This window comes from Conger conger, chromosome 6 (genome assembly GCF_963514075.1).
Source record: "Conger conger chromosome 6, fConCon1.1, whole genome shotgun sequence".
In the NCBI taxonomy this organism is placed as follows: domain Eukaryota; kingdom Metazoa; phylum Chordata; class Actinopteri; order Anguilliformes; family Congridae; genus Conger; species Conger conger.
Window position 1 is genome coordinate 60,253,800 of NC_083765.1, and position 15,867 is coordinate 60,269,666.

Consider the following 15,867-nt stretch of genomic DNA (forward strand, 5'->3'; position numbering starts at 1 on the left):
GGTCACCCCCGTTCAGTTTGAGTCCCTCTTTGACTTCATCTTAGGGATACTGTTTCATGGTTTCCCTGCTGCCAGCAATGAATGTGTCGATGTCACAAGAAGTTTGTATATTTTCTCATTTTCATAGACCCCCCAATCCCCCTACCACCCTCCCCGTTTACACTGTCAGGACCTTTCCGAGGTATTGCATTAATATACAATAAACAATATACCTCTTCCGAAGTCGTGTGAAATATTTACCGCATTCTGGCCATGATAGGCAGAATTTACAATACTTGTCTTCAGGTCCGATATAAATTTCTGATTCACTGACCCAAGAAAAACTTGATGTGAGTTTTTGCCAACCCCTGGGCTAGGGTAACTAGGGTGGGTTTCCCCACACCTGGGAATTGGATGATGTATTCACACTGTGTTTTTCTCATCTTGCAGCGCGATGCGAAGGGCCAGTATCTGTTTGACCTCATTTGCCATCACCTCAACCTGCTGGAGAAGGACTACTTCGGCATCAGATATGTGGACCCCGACAAGCAGAGGGTGAGTTATGCTTTGGCCTTCACCTGTCGCCTGTTTGTGCAATGTCTCGCGTTTTTACTTTGACATAGGTCGGCGACGAGAGTCCTATTGTCTCTTTGGTAACGAGATGTCAAACTCCTGGCAGCTTGACAGCTCCCGACAGCCAAACTCCTGACAGTTTGTTTATATATTTTGAAAACAAGACATTGTCCTCGACAGTGACTTTCACTGTCTGCCCGATCCTGTCCAAAGAACGCTGCGTGACAGAGTGCGACGTTGTTATTTCTGTTATTCGACACTTGTCGCAAGGGTTGTGTGACGAAGTACAAATAAGGCTTTTGAGGAAGAGGTTTGTTTGTTTGTGAGGGGAAGGCTTTCCTTTCTTTCTCAGTGCAGAGCAGGACCCGTTCCATTGGACTTAACAGATAGGAGTTATAATTGTACTGCCTTTGGATTGGCTGTCAGATACACTTGATTCATGAGTAATTCACGTGCACTCCTCGGGTGTATTTTCGTCTCCGCAGAGACGGCTTACTCAGCAGTTCTGATTCCGCAGTCCCCAGCTCTGTTAGATGTGGATGCTGCTGCTGCTGTTGCTTTGAGGAGCCTCAAAATAGATTGTAAATAAAATGGATTTGATGGACTAAACCATCTTAAAACGATGGGGGGACACCCCTCCCCTGCTGTCTCGCTGGTTTGACAGACTGCTGATCTTTTCTCTGTTCCTTATCTGAGAATTGATATCAATACATTTGGAAATTTACCAATCTGTAGCCTAGTTTCTGAGCATTTTAGGATGAATTGTATGCTAAAGATGGGTAGGCGCTATGCAGTAACACTTAAAACCGGCTTGGTGCCAAGGCAAAGAATTGCACTTGGCTGTCAAGACAAGGTGGGAACGCCGACCCCTTGCCCTACTCCACCCCTCACACCTTCCACTTTTAGCTGAGGGCTGTGTAAGGGATGGTGAGACTCAGCGATTGGTGCAATGGGTGCCGGCCCAGTACCTTAACTTCCCCTGGCCTACTGCCCTCCTCACACCTCAACAGTAAAACTGGCTTTTTCCTGAGCGCTCTCATATTTGTTTCCCAGTCCCCTTTGGGTTGCTGTTCTGAGGTGCCATAAATTAGCACCATGGCAACGCAGTTAAAGCCCACCGCTAATGCCCTGCAGCCAGGCATTATGCTACTTAAACCCAGACTGATGACCAGAGTGTGGCTGGGATTGATTTTCTCCATCTGTGCGTGTGCATCTGTGTGTCTGTGTGCTTGTGTGCGTGCGTGTGTGTGCGTGTGTGTGTGTGTGCGTGTGTCTGCGTGCTTGTGTGTGTGTGTGTGTGTGTTTTTAATTAATGGGAACTCTAAACCTGATGTCCCCTGTTTTCGTAAGAATACAGTTTCATGTTTACCTCTGAAGCATCAGCTGTTTTCATTAGACTAGACTAAATTATGTGGATAGAATTATTGTGTTTTGATCCATTTCTCCAGCATTGTCTTACTTTCTCCCCAGTGACTGGCTGCTCATCATGATTACAGTACACTAATTGGTCTTTTAAAATATTTTTTCATTTGTCATTGCAGCATTGGTTGGAGTTTACAAAGTCAATTGCCAAACAAATGAAATGTAAGTATTAGGTTGTTCTTGTGCTCTAATCTATGCATGATAATTATGACGTAACATATGTACTACTCTTAGAAAACATTTATTGCATATTTATAATCCCAAGTGCAATATATACCCAAAAACCAGTTTATACAATCTAACCAAATCTAATTTAGAATATTTCAAATGTATGTAACACCTGTCTCAAGGGGACTGCAAACAAAACTTTAATACTAGAATTTATAACAGAAAGAAATAATAAATTCTAGTATTAAAGTTAATTCTTACCTAGATGGAAAATGAGACTCTAATATGAATTAAGATCCTTTCTCTCACGGAGAAAATATGAGCTTGTTTTATGATAATGTTTGCTTGACAAGTTACATTTTCTTGTTCCATTGGTAAGTCTTGAAATGAGTCAAACTGTCTTACCTCATTGGCAATATTGTTATTTTTCTTTTTTTGCATAAAGGAAATAAAACACTAAAATACTTTTTTTGCAGTCCTGTTTTATCTAATTGATACTTTTTGTTTTATTGAGCAAAAACATATGATTTCAAAGTCTGAACTAGATTTTGATGAGTAAACTGTGTTTTGAGCTGGTCGCCACTCATGTTCCGACCCGTGGTTCTGTTTCACAGCCCAGCCGCCTTTCACCATGTGTTTACGGGTCAAGTTCTACCCCCCGGACCCAGCAGCCCTCAAAGAGGAAATCACCAGGTGAGATTTTCCCGCGGGCATAACCAAGGCAGCCCGCTCCGCCTGAGTCACACACACACAATGCTGTGGCACATATTGTTCAGAATATCATCACACATCTGCATCTGCTGTCCTTTGCGCTCAGAAATAAAGTGGAGGTACATTTTTCCATGGAGCGCATGTACCCTGAAAGTAATGTTCTCTTCGGGTTCAGTTGAGTATGTTTCCTCAGCAAAAATGGTACTGATTAATTATAACCCTATAGGTACATAAGATTGTACGCCTAGCCAAAAAAGCTGCCAATGTGGTGAGAAGGTTTGAGTCATTTCAAGATTTGCTAATGGAATAAGCTATTTTTGTTGAGCAAACATTGGTTTAAAACAGGCTAATAAGATCTTGTTTTTTTATCGCACATAGAACATAAGTCTTATTACAAGACTAAAATGCGTGTTCAGACCGTCACTTTTTGCAGTGTCGTGATTTTTAAAAGAGCTCATCACTAGAATGTAGGAGAGCAAATGGAATGGAATATGGGATTTTAAGAAAGTAAAGATATATTACAGTATGGTTGGTGGGCCTTATTATTCTGCTCTGTGTGGCTGACTGTCTCCCTCTTTAATTGCCCGTAGACGGGGAGACTGGGGGTTTGGGGGAGGGGGGCTGCTAGTAATGGTGGGACATTGACCGCTGGAGTCCTGCTCTAAATGGTACGTGATTATCCCCGTTAGCTCTGAGCTACAGCACACGCTTCGCTGCGTCCGTATCCCACTTTCCGTCTGCAATCAGGTGACCCAGAAAATCTTCCTGTCCCGCGCCGGTAGCATCGCTAACACATTCTCATAACCCAAGGAGACGATGGCTACTGAGGTGTGCACAGTGATATTAAAGGATTTTAGGGACATTTCTCTCTGGGAATTGACTTCTGCATTCTTGTGCTACAGGTAGAGCTATCAAAGCTGCTGTTTGGTCATGTTAATAGTGGCTTACATAAGGACTTCACGTTGATGTTGAAACACATTAAGGTTTAACGTGGTCTTATTTCCTTTTTTTCTGTTCGTTTGGAATATTCTAGTTAGTTTAATAAGTTCAGTTCAAGGTTCAGGTGCTGTCTATAGCTATGGACATTCAGTCTTCATTCACACCTTTATTAATATTCACAAGCAAGTTAGGACATGTAAGCTTCAACAATAGCAGAGGTACAACTTCTGATATGCTGCACAGAGCTGAATGGACAATCTGTGACATTATGAGGATCAGCCACCTCTTTGAGGAAGATAGGGAGGAATATTTATACGTGTTTATTCATGTTTGCATAATTTTCTTGGCTAATTTATTTTACATCATGGAAGTGATGAAATGCAGGCAGTCTCTCGTACAGCTTACACAGTGTACACCAGTGGGATCATGTGGGCTGTCTTTCACTCTTCAATTATCCATTTGACTTTGTGAAGTTAAATCTGTACATGCAGAATCAGGGGTCTGTGATATAAAAGGGATGGGAAATGTAGGACAGAATTTGACTGGTGGGAACAGCAACAGCTGTTTCACCCGCCTCACCTAGAGAACAGAACGTAATTGCTTTTTTTTTTTTTTTTTTTAAACCAAATATGGAACCTTAAGTGATATGCTATTAACTCTGTTAGCGGCCTAGTTTTGAAGTTGAAGATAAGACGAGCATGTCTCCCACATGCAAGCAAGAACAGGCACACTGAGAACTCAAGGCCTCCAACAGAGGGCACATGTAGAGTATTAACTCTCCTCTGTGGTGTTACAGTAAAATGTCCAGTCTTGAATATATTATTATATATTTTCTGTTCTGGATTGAGGCTGGAAACTTCAGCCATAATCAGTTACTTTGATATGGATATTTCTCTGTTGAGACTGGTGGCTTCTTCCACAGTGGACAGTGAGAGCAGTATTTCGGAGGCCTCTGCCGTGTGTTACATACAGTCGAGGACAGCAGTAGCAGCTTGGCATTGTGGGAGGTCTGTGATATCATGGAAGTAACCCGAGATGATACACCTGAAGCTCACAGCTCAGAGTTGGATCTGTTATTGTGCCTTTAGATAGTGAAAATAATGCACCAATTAACGAAAATGAAAGAGCCCCAGTACTGTATCTGTGTGTGTGGGATGTCACAGTAGAATGCGCTCATGTTGTATCTGGCACACACACACACACACACACACACACACACACACACACATAGAGTGGGCATGTAATTCATGCTGATATAATTTAATGGGCCTGTAAATATGATTTGCCATTCCGAAGTGAGAGAAAAACATTGTAAAAATATGAAATAATAATGAAAGAAAATAATTGCATGCATGATCTTTCTCACTAAAGTTGACGTCACTGGTTTTAAAAGCCAGTCCAGATGATGGGATGCTCTTTTCCCTTTTCTGTCACCACCGCAGGTATCTTGTCTTCCTGCAGATCAAGAGAGATCTGTACCACGGTCGCCTCCTGTGCAAGACATCTGACGCTGCCCTGCTGGCTGCATACATCCTGCAAGGTAGCGTGATTTCCCCTGCTGAAAAGTACTGCCAAGACCAGCTTAGACCAGGTTTAAGCTGGTTTGAGCTGTATTACTGACACTTCGAACTGGTCGTAGCTGGTCTAAGCCTGGACAAAGCTGGTCATAGCTGGCCTGTGCCTGGACAAAGCTGATCAAAGCTGGTCTCTAGCTGGACAAAGCTGGTCAAAGCTGGTCTCTAGCTGGACAAAACTGGTCAAAGCTGGTCTCTAGCTGGACAAAGCTGGTCTCTAGCTGGACAAAGCTGGTCTCTAGCTGGACAAATTTGATCAAAGCTGGTCATAGCTGATCAAAGCTGGTCTCTAGCTGGACAAAGCTGGTCAAAGCAGGTCTCTAGCTGGTCAAAGCTGGTCAAAGCTGGACAAAGCTTGAAAAGGTGGTCGAAGCTGGTCCCGAGCTGGACAAAGCTGGAAAAGGTGGTCGAAGCTGGTCCCGAGCTGGACAGCTGGTCAAGCAGGTCGAGTAAACTGGCGGGAAATTGGTGGACTGGCTGACTACATAGGCCGGTCAGCTGGTGAACAGCTGGTTGACCCGCTAGAAGTGCCGAAAACACAGCTTACACCAGCTTGACCAGCTTGGGCTGGGTACAGAGACAAATGCACTCTGAGCAGAAACTAGCTTTTTCTCGTGTCCCACTAGCACAATTAGCATCGCCTCAGTGATAGATGCATGATAGATGCATGACACTGTGATATTCACCGCATTCCCTGAAGATGAAAGCCTTGATTTATTCATTATGTTCATTAAGGCCCCGGCATTGTGCTTAAGCTGTCTGTTCATCATGTAATCAAGGTAGGCAAAAAGCTGAGAGCTAGGCACATTGTTCCACGGTAGCTGTGCTGAGTGGGGCATTCACAAGCAGGCGAACAGCTTGTGAAATATGAAGACTGCTTTAATTGTGGCCTGGATGTTGGTAGGGGACATGGCGGAATTAGATGCGTTGCCTCAATGCCGCATTGGAGGAAATGACCATGTGACTGGCCTTATTGGTGTACCATGACATTACAAATAATCAGATAGACAGATAGATTGATAATTACATTTATATAGTGCTTTTCTAGACACTCAAAGCACTTACAGTGATGAGGGGGAAACTCGCCTCAACCACCACCCACCTGGGTGATCCACCGTTGCTATTTTGTGCCTGAATGCTCACCACACACCAGCTGAGGTAGAGAGGGAAAGAACAGTGTTTTTGCCAATAAAATCAGGGGATGATTAGGTGGCAGGTTTAAAGAGCCAGGGTTGGGAATTTAGCCAGGACAACTTGGAACCCCCTACTCTTTCAGGTAAGCAGGACACAGGAACAGGTAACAGGAGAAAATGCTGTAGAGTATGGCAAACACAAAGTAGGGCACCTAACAATCTTGCAAGCAACAGATGAAAACAGACAGACTATGTACACAGAACAAGACAGAATGGGATTCAGGTGAGTACTATAACACATTATGACAGGTGTGGGGGGCGTTACTAGAAAACAGGTTCAGGGAAAATGTAGAAACACGAAACGGAGCACGGACTGAGAAAAGGCATAGATATGGAGGAACAAGGAAACAAACTAAGCAACGGACACAGGACGTGACATCGCTATTGGTGGGCGGCCTGTCGCGTAGTGGTTAAGGTACATGATTGGGACCTGCGAGGTCGGTGGTGTAGCCACAGTAAGATCCACACAGCTGTTGGGCCCTTGAGCAAGGCCCTTAACCCTGCATTGCTCCAGGGGGTATTGTCTCCTGCTTAGTCTAATCAACTGTACATCACTCTGGATAAGAGCATCTGCCAAATGCCATTAATGTAATGTACTGTAATGTAATGTAATATTGGCGAGCGCTGTCTCTTTATCAAACCTTGTTGACTGTGTATCAGCATGGTTTCCTTTGGGCCTCCCATCTGTAAACCACCATACCATACTGTGTAACACTGAGCTCCCTGAACGGGTGGCAGCTGAGTGTCCTGTGTGGTCCCTGTGGAGAATATAGCTATGTGCTGAAGCTGTGTTGATCCACGATTCTCCCCTTCTCTGTTTCAGCTGAGATTGGCGACTACGACCCAGGCAAGCACCCGGAGGGGTACAGCTCCAAGTTCCAGTTCTTCCCCAAACACTCGGAGAAGCTGGAAAGGAGGATTGCTGAGATCCACAAAACAGAACTGATGTAAGGAGCCGTGCCCCACTAGACCTTCAGTCAAAGACACGAGGGCTTATTAAAATATGGAAATGTCGGATTGCAATTTTATGGAGTATTAGTCAGATTTTTCCCCTGGGAAATTAACAAGCTTTGAGATTGCAAAAATTGTAATTTATTATTTTTGTAAGAATATCCTAGGAACTTTGGATATTGTTTTGCAGGCTTTAAGCAAAACAATGACAAATAAATTATTGGTAAATTCACAAAGGTAAAACCTGCTCGCAACTAGATCACTTGGTAAATGGGAAACGGACTGCATTTATATACCATTTATTTACCATCGATGCCACTAATTCACCCAATCATACACGCACTCATTCACTCACACACCAACGGCGACTGGCTGCCAGGCAAGGCACCAACCAGCTTGTTGGGATCAATTGGGTGTTTGGTGTCTTGCTCAGGGACATTTCGACACTTAAGGCGAGGTTGGAAAAAAATCCTATTCGTTCCAATTCAGTAAATTACATTACATCACATTACATGAGATTACATTACATTACATTACGGCCTGTAGGAATGCATTTTATGACTGGCTTTGCAGCAGGCAAGAAACTGGGAAATCCCCATCCCCTCCCTCTTTGTTCTCTCTCTCCCCCTCTCTCTCTCTCTCCCTCTCTCTCCCCCTCTCTCCCTCTCTCTCTCTCCTCATTGATCGGTGTGATAATTACTCCATTGCTTGCTTGCTCAGTGCTTGAGACGGAGATCATTAATAAAACACCGGCTCTGACTGATTCAACAGGAATGCCTCCTCATGGTGTCTAAGTGAGGGTGTTACAGCACCGCTAAAGTAATAGTAATTAGTAATACCGTACAGTGTGGTCCATCTTCACGACTCCCCAAACCTAGCGCAGAATCATACAACTGGTGTCCTGGGAAGGCGAAATGAAGAGGAAATGTAATAACCTGTGCAGTTTATTTTGGGGAGATTAAATAAAATGAAGGTTAAATTAAATTAAGGTCCATAAAAATATAAGTTGCTGGAGTTTGTCTTGTTGAGGCACTGTTTTAGTGCATGGATGGGCTCCACAGTCTGGCATCAAATGGATTCTGTTAGCATCTCCGCAGTTAGCTGTGGAGTTGCTCTGGCATGGGAGGGTCTCAGTCAGCATTGCATAGCACATCAGGTCCTGCGTGTTCGTCTGCTGTTATGCTCATGAAGTGTCTTCCTCCAACTTGTGTGCGTGACCTCTCCTTGTGAACTTAGGTCTGATAAGATACAGCAGTGGCATTGCATCTTGGGAGATTGCAACCTTGTCTGCACTCAGAATCAACAGTGGAGGTTGGGATGAATGCAGAAGCTTACCACAAGCTTCCACTCAGTGTATTGAGCTGGGCTGTAGTGGAAATGATGTGGTCTAACATGTAATGCTCATAGCTATCATGGAATATCATAGCTTCATTTCCTCATGTCTTCCTTTATTTCCACAATCTTAAAGGCTGCTCTCTGGTCAGCCCATCTGATTGTCTAATGGTTTATGTGGGGCTCGTTGCATCATTCTTTGAGAACTAGTGATTTAGCCTCGCCCTGAGCCATGGGGTGTGCTGGCTTTTGTTGCTACTCAGCACTCAACTGATCAATGAAAGCAGTTGATTACACAGTTGACTCACATCACCTTGTTTCTTGGGTCTGAATCGGTAGCTGTTTTTAAGGTGAAAACAAAAACCAGCACAACCTGCGGCTCCCCAGGACCAGGGTTACTGACCCCGGGCCTAACCCATAATGTTTTTGCTCGCTGGTTGATATGACATCATGATTTATTATTAGCTCTCCTTAAGAGATATTTCAGTGGAATAATTCAGTGAGCTATATTGGCCAAACAAAATAGCTTGGCTCTTTTGAGAAGCTTGCGCAGCGAACCCTGTCAGTCACTTGTTCAAGGCAGAGAAACACAGAAAGCAGACAGGTTGATTTGGCAGGATTTAGCAGATGCTGGACAATTTGCAGTAGCCTGTGTTCTTTTTTTGGAGTCAATCCTCTGCTGCCCCCTGGTGGCCATGCATTCCTACTGCATCCTGGTGTGGCTTTCCCAGCAGGTGTCATGTGAGGTTGCACTGTACACCCAGCTGTCCTTACTAAAGTAAATCTGAATGGAATAAAGTAATCCCATATGGCGGACTAGTTAGCTTACCTTACTAAACTCAACCTGCTTACAGTACCTGTCTAGTATTACAGGTGAATACCAAGGGCAAGGACTGAAGCACCGCATGACTGTATAATGAGACAAAAAAATGCACACCAAAAACGTCTATGTGAGGTGCTGGGTTACAGGAGCAATTGCAAGTCTGACAAGAAAGGACTCACTCAGTGCTCCAAAAAACAAATAATGTGATTTATTGAGCCATGAAAATGGTTGATGTTTCGACCTCAACGGTTTTCATCAGAAGACCAATATTGATGTTCCGATGAAGACCGTCGAGGTCGAAACGGTCATGGCTCATTTTCATGGCTCATTTATTCATTTTTTTCAGGACTACATTATAAACCGTAGTTTGAATTCAGTTCAGTTCACCGTGATGTTTTTCATTTTTAGGTGTTTCTGTCAAGCAGACACTTGATGAGGGCTTTTATTGTGCAAACACATCTTGATGTCGCTCTCACAGAGGCCAGACGCCCGAGACGTCGGAGCTGAACTTCCTCCAGAAGGCGCAGATGCTGGAGACGTATGGTGTTGACCCTCACCCATGCAAGGTCAGGAGACCCGCTCACACCACCTCCACATCACCCTCACGTTCCCTACGGTCTGTCCTTAATAACCTCTGTCATTGCTGTGAAGTGATTTCATCTGGTCATGTGATAGGGGGTTTAGGGGGTAGGGGGGTGGGAGAGCTCCTCTGGTCACCCTCAAATTATCGGGCAGTGTTCCACCCATCCGTCTGCAGTGTGGCGTAAATCTTCCCAACAGGATGTGTCCGGAAACCCCGCCTTCCTTGCCTTCACCCCATTCGGATTTGTCGTGCTTCAGGGAAACAAGAGAGTCCACTTCCTGAAGTGGTGAGTGGAGCTTCTCGAACAGCAGAGAATAATGCTCTTGCCCCGGGCATTGACCTTTGCCCTGTACTCTCATTGGTGGATGAATGGAGGTAGCACAAAAACCGACCAATGAGAAATGTCAGGCATCATGCATGATGTCAGTTATAGTAACAGCTGGTTGTCACAATTGCCAGTGATGGCCATCTACCAGTGCCAAGCTACGATTTGGCTGGCCTGCACTGCCAAAAATAAAAGGGCCTTCTCATGGGCATGTCTCTGCCCCTCTCAGGACCGGAAAGGCACACTGAGTCTCAGAGGAGGGTCTGAAATGCAGACCCCGCCCGTGTTTGTAAAACTACACTGTAGACCAGTGTTTCTTCAACACACTATGGAAGTGTGTGAGGTGGGTCCCGGAATGAGTCTGTAGTCCACTAAGCTTTGCTAATATCTGTATTTGTATCCCTGAAAGGTACTTTTCAGGGAAATTTCAAATTTGGGTTTCGATGTTATGACCAGTGCTAGACTTTTCCTCAACTCAGTGTAAACCAGTACTGTCAGAGTGTGATCACACCATAGTGCACCACCTTATGACATGTATCACTGCTGTGTCATACAGACTGATATCTCTGCTGGTTCACGGGCATGCTGTCCGGTGATGGGAGAGTGGGACTGCAGTGGGGGGGGGGGGGGCTGCTGTGTGTCACCATTTACCTTTAAATTATTATTTCAGGTTCAGGACATGCCATTGTCTTAAAACTGGCATTGTTGTACTGTGAATGCACAACCTAAAGAAAACTAAGCAATCTAAGCAATCTTCCAGTTGCTTAGTTGACATTAGCTGGAATTGGTGTGCTGTTGTTTGTGAAAGTAAGTGGTTGTGATTAATATTTTAAAACTTCATTCTAGCAGTACAGTGCCATCTAAGTTAACACCCCACTCTCCTTGTGGGCAGGAACGAAGTTACGAAGTTGAAGTTTGAGGGGAAGACATTCCATGTATATGCAAATCAGAAGGAGGTAAGGGAATGAATTGCTGAAAGATTGCCAAGGTGTCAGCTCAATTGAGTCTGTTCTTACTTAACTACATTACCCACGATCTACAGAGGAATAAACACACACCGCAGTTTAGTGTACTGTAAGGTGCTGGTGGTTGCTGTTATATATTAAAAGAAACTGCACTCTTAAGCTGCATATATTTAGTAAGTCAGTATTATGTATCGCCAACAATTCGACCCTCAAGTCTTTTTCGGCGCAAAAGGGAATTCATTTCCTGATGAATACCTGAAGGTTGAAACGTTGGTAATAGCACATTAAATATATGGAGCTTGAGTGAGCGGTGTTAATTCTTTTCATTGAATAAGTATAATAGTAACCCTAATGATTTAGTGTTTTTCCATGTAATGTCCTGCTTATAAGACTGGTGACTCGTAGACTCCTGCCAGACGCAGTGGCAGAGATATTCTGTTTCTGGTGTGGTTTTAATTGGCCCGTTGGTGAAAACATGACCGCTGTCCTGTATCCGCTGTGGACAGGATAAGAAGATCATTCTGACGTACTTTGCACCAACACCTGAAGCCTGTAAACACCTATGGAAGTGTGGGGTGGAAAACCAGGCCTTCTACAAGTGAGTACCACCAAAACCATACCTGTTACGGCGGGGTGGACAGAGGAACCAGAAGCAGACACAGGGGTGTGGAAAATGGCAAGTTTACTCACAGGTGATGGGGCAGACAGAGCGTAGTCACAAAACAAGCCAAGGACAAAATCCAGGGGGTCAGTCCAAACAGGCAGAGGTACAGAAATCCACAAAACACAAAGAATAGTCCAGGGAAGCAGGCAGGGGTCAAAACAGGAAAACCAGATAAGCAGATAACCAATGGCAAGGACTCAAGGACTCAAGGGCAAGGGCAAGGGCAAGGGCAAGGAAACAAGGAGGCTAGAACTTGGGGAAGGAATCAAGGGCTCGGGAACAGAAACAGGATAAGACGAACTAGCAGCGTGCAACTGAAAAGGACAGGGGTAAATACATCGGGGAATGAGACAAACTAGGCGGGGCATGGGAGTGAGGGCGGTCTAACAAATAAACATCAGGTGAGACACATGAAAGGGTAATGGGACAATAACGAGGGGGGAAAACAAAAACGCGGACTGGATTCACAAAGACACACATGTAAAACAAACGGCTCTGGACTAGAGAGTAGACAACGCATAGATTGAAGACGTAGTGATAGTTAAGAGACAGGTGCGAACACTTCGCTGAAACAAACGAGTAATAAGGGATAGCATAGGAAGGCGGAGTTATAGAACAGCGCAGAAATGCTAAGAGATGCGTTAGTGAGTTAGTAACGTGAATATTTCTAAACTACCCAATAAAAGTGATTGTTAGTTAGTTAGACAGACAGTAAGTGTATTAATCGGATTAGTACTGTACAAAACCTAGATTAGTAGTAGTTAGTAAGAATCGTGCTTTACAACATTTAACTATCAAGAAAAAGCAGGACGTAAGAATCGCGTGTTTGGAAAAAATGTTGAACCCCGAAAACTACCGTAACCACCCGAATAGTGGGGCACGCAGACAGGGGAGTGACTAGACTGATAAACATTCAGACGTAGACATAACAGGGGAGGACGAGTGCAAAGACTAATGAAAATAAACAGAACCAGACATGAAATATGAAAAATAATAAATTACAAGAATAAATAATACTAAACAATGATACACTAACACACAGAACACAGGAACATAACAATACCACACACATTCACTGATTGACAACATCGAATCAGGCCTTCTACAAGTCAGTACCACCAAATGCATACCACACACATTCACTGACCAACTACACTGATTCAGGCCTTCTACAAGTCAGTACCACCAAGCCCATACCACACACATTCTCTCACTAACTGCACTGAATCTGTGTAGTATCTTACAGTACCTGCAAAATCAAATGACCTGCCAAGATATATGAATAGTTTCTTCGAAAAATGCTCCAAAACATCCCCCAAAAAAAAAGAAAATGCTCATAAATGGTAAATTTCATAAATACACAATAAATAATTGAAAATTATATGGCAAAACAATTTTTCTGAATTCTTTGGAAAAAATACAATACAGTAAAAAAATGTTATTTGCATCCTGATGGCTCCTTCAATTGTAGATGTTTTGACACTTATCAAAATTGTTTTGGATTTAGTGTTTATTGCGTAGATGAAACTACATATGCAGGTGCACACACAAGCACACATAGACTTGCAAATACACATAGAAGGACATACACACACACATACTGTACGCAGGTGCATTCAAGCACCCATACACACAGATCCACACACTTATGTCACCTATCCTTGAGAAGTGGTTGGAGGAGAGAACATTGGGCATACAGTTTGCCGGATCTCTAGAGGGTGACCGCACCAAGTGGGAGATGTGTGTTAGGGGGGTGACCTTTCCCAACATCTCCCATGGTCCAGTGGGACCCGTCTAAATGCCCTTGTTATCGCATGACACTTTTTCTGGAGCAGCGCTGCCAATCCCTTGCCCTCTGTCCCTGGGGGGAAGCCCCCGACCTGGATAACTGGAGGAATCTCCCTGACAACCAGCCTGAGAAGTACTTTCAGTCCCAGCCTGTCACCTGCCTCTGTGGGCTGATGGATCAGTGAGCGTGCTGGAACTCTATCCCTGGGATATTGCAATTCTGTAATATATCTGTATACAGTAATATATCCCTCAAATGTAACTCAATAATGCAGTTCTGCCCTTCTTGCACACATGTAAAGTCTCACTCTGTCTCTCTTTTTCTCTATTTTGCTCTCACTCTCCACACACACATACATGTGCGCACACAATATACACACAAGCACACACACAGTCACACCCACACACACACACACACACACACAGTCACACATACATGCATTCACACATACATAAGCAGACACACATACATACATACACACACATAAGCAGGCACACATACATAAATACACACACACAGACACACACAAGCAGACAGACATACATGTGCTTGCGCGCGCACACACACACACACACACACACACATACACACACACACTCGCACTCACATAACCTCGGTCAACAAGGGGTGGCTATTACAGCAGAAAATGGATTGTTTATGCGTGAGGACATACAAATAATGTCCAGACCCACACATAATACCCAGGAGCCCCTGCTTCAGCCTGTTATTAGTGCTGTTGTTATTCCTGCTGCGTGTGTGATTGACAGGAATGCACTGGGGGTGAATATGAAGGAAACTGTGTGCTGATTGACTGTGCCAATTAAGTGTTTATTTTACTGCCACCAGGATTTATTCTTATCCAGCTCTATTTATTTTCTGGTATTAACAAGTTTACAGGGTGAGAACCACAGAATAGCGACCCCGTGCAACCTCACACATACACAAACAGATCCATGCACACATTCACACACACACACACATACACACACACACACACACACATTATTTTGTGTTATTTGTACTGAATGTTAGTGCAGTAGTGATGGCCAATGCCATGGAGAGAAAAACACAGAAATCCAATGAGGACACACAGATGTACACAGATAATTTATTAAAGTACCAAATCAATGTGACTCCTGGAATCTGATGAACTGTATTAATAATGTATGTATAAATAATCACAGGGCTCTGTATTCATGTGTCTGGGGGTATGAGCACCAGAACGCCTGAAATCTGTTTTTACTGTCCACTCCAACATCCACTGTAAAGAGGTGAAGTTCACCCCTCTCTCTCTCTCTCTCTCTCTCTCTCTCTCTCTCTCTCTCCTTCCTTCCTTCCCTCCTTCTGTGTTTTGGTAGGCTGGAAAAATCCAGTCAGGTGCGAACTGTGTCCAGCAGTAACCTGTTCTTTAAGGGGAGTCGCTTCCGATACAGGTAAACAACGGCAATAAGTACAGATTTCTGCTGATATTAAAAGATAAATATCCTGCTCACAGTTCAATAATCATTAATTAAGTGAAATGTACTGCCTGTGTGATAGTAAAAGGGCTGAAAGGTCTGTTGCCATCACTATATACAGCGAAATAAAGTGCTGTGTAGGTCCTGGATATTATTTGAGGTGTGTGGAATTAGGCCTGCAGTAAGAGACATTTATAAACAAAATGTGTGAACAATTAAAAAAAGAAACACTTTTGAGTCTCAACGCACAGTATACACATTCTACATATACAGTCTCACCTCCTTGCATTACAAACAACATACAGCTACAGTATGGGGCAGCCTGGAAACAGTATCCATGATCTTTTGGATGTGTGTGTTACATACCTCCATGTTAACCTGCAGATGTCTCACAGCTCAACAAGAATTATCCCCTTTAG

At 43.8% G+C, this 15,867-nt stretch overlaps 1 protein-coding gene across 1 annotated transcript in view; it reads left to right on the top strand.

Annotated features, from left to right (window-relative positions):
• LOC133131080 (FERM domain-containing protein 5-like) overlaps window positions 1-15,867 on the top strand; it is a 94,222-nt gene that overhangs the window by 65,181 nt on the left and 13,174 nt on the right. The window contains exons 2-11 of the mRNA XM_061246204.1: window positions 430-534; window positions 2,094-2,136; window positions 2,757-2,835; window positions 5,235-5,332; window positions 7,383-7,506; window positions 10,144-10,231; window positions 10,446-10,534; window positions 11,466-11,529; window positions 12,045-12,136; window positions 15,350-15,424. Of these exons, the coding sequence (XP_061102188.1) occupies window positions 430-534; window positions 2,094-2,136; window positions 2,757-2,835; window positions 5,235-5,332; window positions 7,383-7,506; window positions 10,144-10,231; window positions 10,446-10,534; window positions 11,466-11,529; window positions 12,045-12,136; window positions 15,350-15,424 (857 nt within the window). The remainder of the gene's footprint in view (window positions 1-429; window positions 535-2,093; window positions 2,137-2,756; window positions 2,836-5,234; window positions 5,333-7,382; window positions 7,507-10,143; window positions 10,232-10,445; window positions 10,535-11,465; window positions 11,530-12,044; window positions 12,137-15,349; window positions 15,425-15,867) is intronic.